This window comes from Myotis yumanensis, unplaced genomic scaffold, assembly GCF_028538775.1.
Source record: "Myotis yumanensis isolate MYYU_CA2020_CCGP unplaced genomic scaffold, mMyoYum1.0.hap1 SCAF_3, whole genome shotgun sequence".
Lineage (NCBI taxonomy): Eukaryota > Metazoa > Chordata > Mammalia > Chiroptera > Vespertilionidae > Myotis > Myotis yumanensis.
In genome coordinates, this window is record NW_027223754.1 from 176999449 (window position 1) to 177007758 (window position 8310).

Genomic DNA, 8310 nt, shown 5'->3' on the forward strand with positions numbered 1-8310 from the left:
AAGTCATTTTACGTAATTATAATTCAAGTTCTACTCTTACAACCTCATTTCAAGAAAATAGGACACATCAAATGGGATGATCCTTTTTTAATCCAAGAACTTGTAACTGATTGTGACAAAGTTTTAATTTTTTTCTTGTAAACCTAAATTTTCCAAGTTTGTGATAGAGCCTCATTTTGCTTTGTTTAGGTTGGTCCCTGGTGTCTGTGTGCTCTGCACTGCACGCTGTTACTCTGAAGTGGAGCTAGGAGAGCCCAAAGGCTTTCTTTCAACTCCAGGATATCCACTGGATTATAAAGGAAAACTGGAATGTTCTTGGGTGCTCAGAGTTTCACCAAGCAGAATGGCAACATTTACAGATGAGAACCTGTCACTCCCTGAGCCTCATTTGTGTCGAGATTCAGTTGTGACTATTTATGAAGAAAGCCACAGGGAGAGAAGGATGTCAGGTAACCCTTCCTGAAATTTGAACTTTGGGCTGGGGGGGTCTTTTCTGTAGAAGCAGCTAATGATCAAGAGAGACTTTGACTTGGTAACAATAGCACTGAAATGTTGATTCGTGTAATAGGCATGTCTTTTTTCCTAGACGCACCTAATATTTTCAAAATTTGAACTTGCAAAACAGGTATACCAAAGGTTGAGTGTATGTGTTTGTATGTACGTGTATTCAAGAAAAAGAAAAAGACAAAAGGGCCCAACTTCTACAAACATACCAAAACTACACCAGCATGCCAGAAATGTGTACATGATAAAAAGGAGGAGATAAGATGCTTAAAATGGGGGTGAAGGGAGGAGGGGACTAGCGGGTTATATTTTAAAATAAAAGCAAAAATACATTAATGGCTTTTAAAATTGCAGATTTAAAAAGATTGCTACTAATGTGCCAGCCATCATTTTATTTCATGTACAGGCAAACCTATTTTTGTTCAACAAGACAAACTTGCCACCTCCTGTTTATAGAAGTGTAGTGCAGGCTTTTTTTGTATTACCACAAGGAAAGAGGAAAGTGAGAAGGTGTTAGAAATAATTTGGTTTATGGGGAAAGCTGGAGTGAAAATAAGTTTGTGCATGTTGTTTTGAGTGTGTAAGCTACACACACATGCACGTGCTTGATTCAGGAGTATATGGAGACCGGGAAGTGGGATTGCTTTGAAAGTGGGATTATTTTCTTAGGATTACATTGGGGTGAGAGGTTAAATCATTGACTGAAAAGGCACACACATTTGTTTAAGGGACCTTTCTTTCAAAATATTAAATCATTTAGACTTCAGAAAAAAACTATTAACTAGCCTGTTCAGTTTGCACATTTTTCCCCTACATCAGATCACCTTCGCCAATCCCCTTGATTAAAATGGCTCAAGGTCCTCTCCTTATAGCTGAACTAAAATCTAACCCCTAACACATCTTTCCCCTCTCTCTCTCTTAGCTTCCCATGCTCCAGGCCCTTTCATTCTCATCTGAGGGCCCCTGTGCATCTACTTCTCCCAGCTCTTCCCTCACCTCCTTCAAGTCTTGACTAGAATGCCATACCATCTTAATGAGGCCTACTTTGATTCATATAAATTAAATCACCTCCTGCCTGTGTACTTCTTAGTGCTCTTTCCTTAGCACTTCTTGCCCCTAACATATTTTGATTTTTTTCCCATGTCTGTGATTTGTCTGTGTATTCTCCTTTGAATGTGAGCTTCCTATAGGCTGAAATTTTGGTCTCTTCACTTTGAAAATTCCCAGTGCCCAGAACAGTATCTGACATATAGATGGCGTTGAATGAATGAATGAATGAATGAATGAAAAATCACCTCAAAGAGGTCTTGTCAGTCTAAAGGAGCATCATTTATTGTGTCCCCCACAATTAGTTTCTATCATATTGTGCTAGTTCTTTCAGTGTAGCCTTGGTTTCTATTTGAAATCATCTTCATTTTCATGACTAAAATGAAAGCTTCATGAGAGCAGAGATTTTGTTATTTTGTTCCCTTTTATATCTCTCCAAAGTAGGCTAATGCCTAAAGACTCAGAGCATTTTTTCACATGAATGTGTACTGCTAAATTACTTTTCAGAAAGGCCAAATCTTTTGCTGTCATTAGCAATACATGGGAACCTCTTCCACCATGCCCACAACCTAATATATCAATTTGTTAGGCCCTTTTACTTTTTTTAAATGTTTTTATTGATTTCAGAGAGGAAGGGAGAGGGAAAGAGATAGAAACATCAATGATGAGAGAGAATCATTGATCAACTGCCTCCCGCACGCCCCACACTGGGGATTGAGCCCGCAATCCAGGCATGTGCCCTGACCAGGAATTGAACCACGAGCTCCTGGTTCATAGGTTGATGCTCAATGAGCCATGCCAGCTGAGCTCTTTTACTTTTTAAAAATCATTAATTGGGATATATATATTTTTCATATATTACTTAGCTATTTGTATTTCTTATTTCTTGTCATTATTATCCATTTTTAACTATTATGTATATATGATATATACATATATATTTATCACCATTTGCAAGTGCTTATTCATAAAGTTGTATTTGCCTTTAAATTTTATTATATGTTGATGTAAACATTTTATAACTCATTTGTTTAAATCTATTTGTATGTATCTCTGATCTGTGACTTAGCTCTTGTTTTTATATTTAAAAATTAATTCATTCTTAGTTCAGAAAAAAATTGTAATTAAAAACTGTACTTCTTTAATCCTGCTAAAATGTATTATCTTATATAGTAAAGTGATGCTATACCTATTTCTTTAAAAATAAGTTATTTTCTTTCCAATTTATATCACTATCTTTATTATACACTAGGTTCTCCTATAAAAGAAACATTTTCTGGGAAAACTTTCCCCTTTATTATAACCTATTGAAAAACATGCTTGACTTTGATGTGGACTAACTCGGGAGCCACTGTAATTTTTCAACCTACCATTTCTTTTATTTGAAATTGCCATCTTGACCTCTGCAGAATTGTTCTGTCTCTTCAGATGATAGCTAGTAGAACTACAAGACTATAATGGAAACATTACCCCTTATTCAAGTTGGATAGTATTTTTCTATTCTGTAGAATGCTATCTTTTTCCCTGTGGGAGTCAGCAATTCATTCAAGAACTACATTCATCTCTATTTGCTACAAATAAATATTTGCTCATTCTTCAAATAGTATTTCAACATAATTTACCCAAATATGTTATGCCAACTAATGTTGTATTTTCTTCTTGGTTATAGTCTCCTCCCTCTCTTCCTCTCTGTATGTATTTGTGCAGCATTTAGTATGAGCCAAATTTGGACTCTTTTTGGTTGTGGGGATCCAGTAGTGAACAAAATGGACAAGAAAAAAACCCCTTTACTTATTAAGTTTATATTCTAGTGGGGAGAAGACACATAATAAGAAAAATAAAATATATAATATATTAGATGGACAAACCAGGAGGGACATGAAGTGGGAAGAGAGAAAAGTAGTAACTGGGATTGTAGGTACCATGTAGTTATATGTAGTATACACAGCAAATGTCTTTCTGAGTAGTTGTCATTTAAATAAATGTTACAGAATGATGCTGCATTATTCTTAACAGCAGATAAGTTTGATTCTAAGAAACTCACAATTTCTTTGCATGTCCTCTTAATCAGCCCTCTAAATTATTTTAGAATTATGATCATAATTTTTCCTTCCATCTTTGACTTCAGTTTCACAAAGTAAAGCAATTAAAAAAGACTGACTATAGGGAAAAAATGTTCAGGTAGAAAAAGTTTTCTATTATGGATCTTCATGGAGAGATATTTTTAATAAGTAGGTTAATTTTCTAGGAGAAATAAATGGCATGTCAACATAATTTTAAAGGTAAAATAATTTACTTCCTACTGTCCTTCAGGGAGCAATGTGACATGGGCTATGATGGGTATTGGATTCATGGACCCTGTCTCCCCAGCCCTCCAGTCTGTGACTTTGGATAAGTCACTTGAGTTCTGGAACCCAGTCTCCACGTTTTGCAAAGTGGAATGAATTCCTACCTCATGGGTACACACTTACAACAACAGACAAATAAGTCCCAGAGATCTAATAATGCACAGTGCAGTGAATATAGACAACAGTATTGTATTATAATCAGCAAAGTTACTGAGGGACTAGGTCTTAATTATTCCCATTACAAAAGGAGAAGTAATGATGTGAGGTGATAGAGGTGCTAACGATTGCTACAATTGCAATAATATTACAATATATAAATATATCCAATAACATGTTGTATACCTTAAATTTATACCATGTTGCATGTCAGATATATTTCAACAAAGATAAATAATACATGAAAATAAATAATTCCAGTGCCTAAAATAGGAAAACTACAAAAAACAAACAAACAAACAAAAAAAAAAAAACTTGAGTTCTGGTTTTTCACTAGATTTTATTTTTTTTAACGTAGGTGAAGTATGTGCAAGAAGGCTTTACCCAATGATTTTCATGAGCCCTGAACCACTGGTGAGGATGGCATTTTGCTCCCTTGTACAAGATGCTTTCGGCATAAGTTATATTATCATTAGAGTCCAAGGTACGTCTGATCATTTTGTAAAGTTATGAAGTTAAAATTCATTGTTTTTCTTTTTAGGAATATTCAAATCTTATACATTGTTTTGTAAAAAATTGTGTTTCTGTGGGAAATGAGTTTATGTTTGGTCCAAAAGGAAACTGCTCAGTGGATAACTTAATTGACTTGTAAATCATCCAGAATTGTGATTTCTGGACATAGCTAGAACACATTGGTTGCAAAATAAAATTTTTGACCGTGATTATGATTCTACACCACAGAGAGCCTTTTCTGCAGTGGTAATTCTTGTGATAGTTCTGTATTCAAAATCTTAGCTGGCTGATTAGCTCTGGGCAGGTTGTTACACTGTATCAGAGTTTTCTTTATAGTGATATCCTATATAATTAAAGCCTAATATGCTAAGTGTCTGGTCATTCGGTCTTCTGTTCAACCAATCAAAGCGTAATATGCTAATGATATGCTAAGGCCACTCAACTGCTCTCTATGATGTGCACCAGGGGGCAGACAATTGATTGGTTGACCAGTTGCTATGACATGCACTGACCATCAGGGGGAAGACAGTCAACTTGTCGACCAGTCACTATGACATGCACTGACCACCAGGGGCAGATGATCTGATCGGTAGGTTAGTTTGCTGCTGGGGTTCAGCCGATCAGGACTGAGCGAGCCAAGCTGGACACATCCTGGAGTCCTCCTGTGACCCCTCCCTGGCTGCCAACCTCCCGCATCCTTCCCTGACTCCAGTCGTGCACCGGTGGGGTCCCTTGGCTTGGCCTTCACCCTCTCGCAATCCGGGACCCCTTAGGGGATGTCAGAGAGCCAGTTTCGGCCTGCTTCCACAGGCCAGGCCGAGGGACCCCACTGGTGCACAAATTCGTGCACCAGGCCTCTTGTTATAATAATAAAAGGTTAGAATGAGTTTTGAAAACAAACTACACAAATATTAGATGCTATGCAATTCAGAGTTAACAGGTTACTTTTTAGAACATGTAATTGGTGAAGATTTTCGACTCTTTATGAGCATAGATAACTGAAATCTTGTTTCTCTTCTTGGCACCAAAAAGCAGTGCAGATATATTTGAGAAACAATGAGGTGAGTAATAAAGAAAAGCATGCATACCATCTGAAACTTTTTTCCCCAAGAACTATATTAAGAATACTAGAGGCCCGGTGCAGGAGATTCATGCACTGGGAGGGAGTTCCTAGCCAGGCCTGCACCCTCTTGCAGTCTGGGACCCCTCAGGGATTGGGCCTAAGCTGGCAGTCAAACATCCCTCTTGTAGTCTGGGGCTCTCGCAGTCCGGGACCCCTCGCTCCTTACCGCCTGCCTGCAGCAGAGGTAGGAGAGGCTCCTGCCACTGCTGCTGAGCTCGCCAGCTATGAGCTGGCTTCTGGCTGAGTGGTGCTCCCCCTGTGGGAGCGCACTGACCACCAGGGGGCAGCTCCTGCATTGAGCGTCTGCCCCCTGGTGGTCAGTGCACATCATAGTGACTGGTTGTTCAGCCATTTGGTCAATTTCCATATTACTCTTTTATTATATGGGATTGCTTTCAGATGGAACTTTGCATGGAACCAGCATTATCTGCATTTATCCCACATAGACCCTGGGCTGTGCCAAATATCATCCTGAGAGAGGTGCTGGTTTTCTGTATGTTTCAGTTAGAGACTTCTCAGTGACACTAACCACTTCCTGTTAACTTTTTTCTATAACAATTAGAGAAGAAAGCTGGCAGCTTTGATCTGAAAGGGCATATAGCAAAGCCTCTTTAAAATTGGTTTTATACTCATTCCCTTTTCTCTCTTTATTTCTAGGTCCAAAAGTCAGTAAAGTAACCAGACTTCGTCAGAGTTCAAACCAAGAGCATGTGGCCACTTGTAATGATGTTATTCTAACCAAACCAGCAGGAATCATACAGATTTCAAGATATTTTCACAGAACCACTATGAGGTGAGACAGGAATGTTTATTTTGATGAAAGAAGTATGTGAATGGTTACTTGACAGGTGGCAACACTTAGTATTTGCCTAAAATTTATTTTTCACCTTGTTTCCTTAAAGAATACACTTTTAGATAATCCCTGATCTTGGCCTTTAATATGCAAAAGCTGATTGTAAGATTACACCTGTTGGTAAATTGTACTTTTTCAACAAAAGAGATAACTTATCAGGCAATGTGAAAATTTAAATCTCTATCAAAGAGTTTTAGAGATTAAAATAATGTGTGTAGAATCTTCTGGCACTTAGTAGGTACTCAGTAATTGTTTCTAAATATTGCCATGATGGCAATAGAACTTTCCTCGAATTAGACAACAGATAAATTTAAAGGATAAGTGAGTCCTCTTCCCCCCGACCCTTTGCCTATTAAAAAAATTAATAATAAAAATAATAATAAAGTACATAAGTAAAAACTTAAAGGGATAAATGAAAAGTGAAGATTTACATAATATCAATCCTAAGTAAATACATATGATTTGGGGGAGTTTGGGGAAAATTTAGGCAAGAGTTTGTCCTTAACTCTTACAGATTTGCCAGTCAGAATTTTGAGTACCTTACATGACTCACCAACCACTTCCCATGATTGGTGAATTTACTTAAGCATTTTGACTCATTAAGTATTAGAGAATATTTTTTCATTGTTGTAAATTAAAGTAGAAATCTTCCTCTCACTCAAGCACAAAGGAGCAGATATAAAAATGAAGGCATGCTAAGTCAATAACAGTGATGCATTAAATTCTGAACAAAGTAAATAACAGTACATGCTGTTCGGAAATCATTTCTGTTATTCTTCCATCTGTGCCATAGCTGCCACTGGAGGTTATTAGCCCCTTTAAATCACTTCATTTGCCTAGATATTACCAACTTCCAGATGAAGCCAGCACCCTTGGCCTGTCAGGGTCACCTGTGGGTTTATGAAGGATTTGGATTAGGCAAAAAATTAATAGGTAACTAATCTCCCATGAGAAACTGTGTTTTTGTATTTTCTTTTTTTTTCAAAAGAAAGGTTAAGTTTGTTTATTTCTAATCTTTTTTTTTAATTAAATCTTTATTGTTCAGATTACATTTGTTCCTCTTCCCCCTCCCCCCAATAACTCCCCTCCTTCCAGTTCCCACCCCACCCTCCACCCTCACTCCCCACCCACTGTCCTCATCCATAGGTGCACGATTTTTGTCCAGCCTCTTCCCGCATCTCCCACTCCCCTTTCCCCCCCCGCCCCAAGAATAGTCAGTCCATTCCCGTTCTATGTCCCTGATTCATTATAATCACCAGTTCATTCTGTACATCAGATTATTTATTCACTTGATTCTTAGATTCACTTGTTGATAGATGTGTATTTGTTGTTCATAATTTGTATCTTTACCTTTTTCTTCTTCCTCTTCTTAAAGGATACCTTTCAGCATTTCATATAATACTGGTTTGGTGGTGATGAACTCCTTTAGCTTTTCCTTATCTGTGAAGCTCTTTATCTGACCTTCAATTCTGAATGATAGCTTTGCTGGATAAAGTAATCTTGGTTGTAGGTTCTTGGTATTCATCACTTTGAATATTTCTTGCCATTCCCTTCTGGCCTGCAAAGTTTCTGTTGAGAAATCAGCTGACAGTCGTATGGGTATTCCCTTGTAGGTAATTGAGTCTCTTTCTCTTGCTGCTTTTAAGATTCTCTCTTTGTCTTTTGCTCTTGGCATTTTAATGATGATGTGTCTTGGTGTGGTCCTCTTTGGATTCCTTTTGTTTGGGGTTCTCTGCACTTCTTGGACCTGTAAGTCCATTTCTTTC

The 8310-nt window shown here is 37.6% G+C and overlaps 1 protein-coding gene across 1 annotated transcript in view; it reads left to right on the plus strand.

Annotated features, from left to right (window-relative positions):
• The window catches only part of OVCH1 (ovochymase 1), a 32156-nt gene extending 24671 nt beyond the window's left edge, over positions 1 to 7485 (plus strand). The window contains 4 exon segments of the mRNA XM_070408818.1: positions 158 to 449; positions 4414 to 4539; positions 6349 to 6484; positions 7338 to 7485. Of these exon segments, the coding sequence (XP_070264919.1) occupies positions 158 to 449; positions 4414 to 4539; positions 6349 to 6484; positions 7338 to 7485 (702 nt within the window).
• The last annotated feature ends 825 nt before the right edge of the window (positions 7486 to 8310 follow it).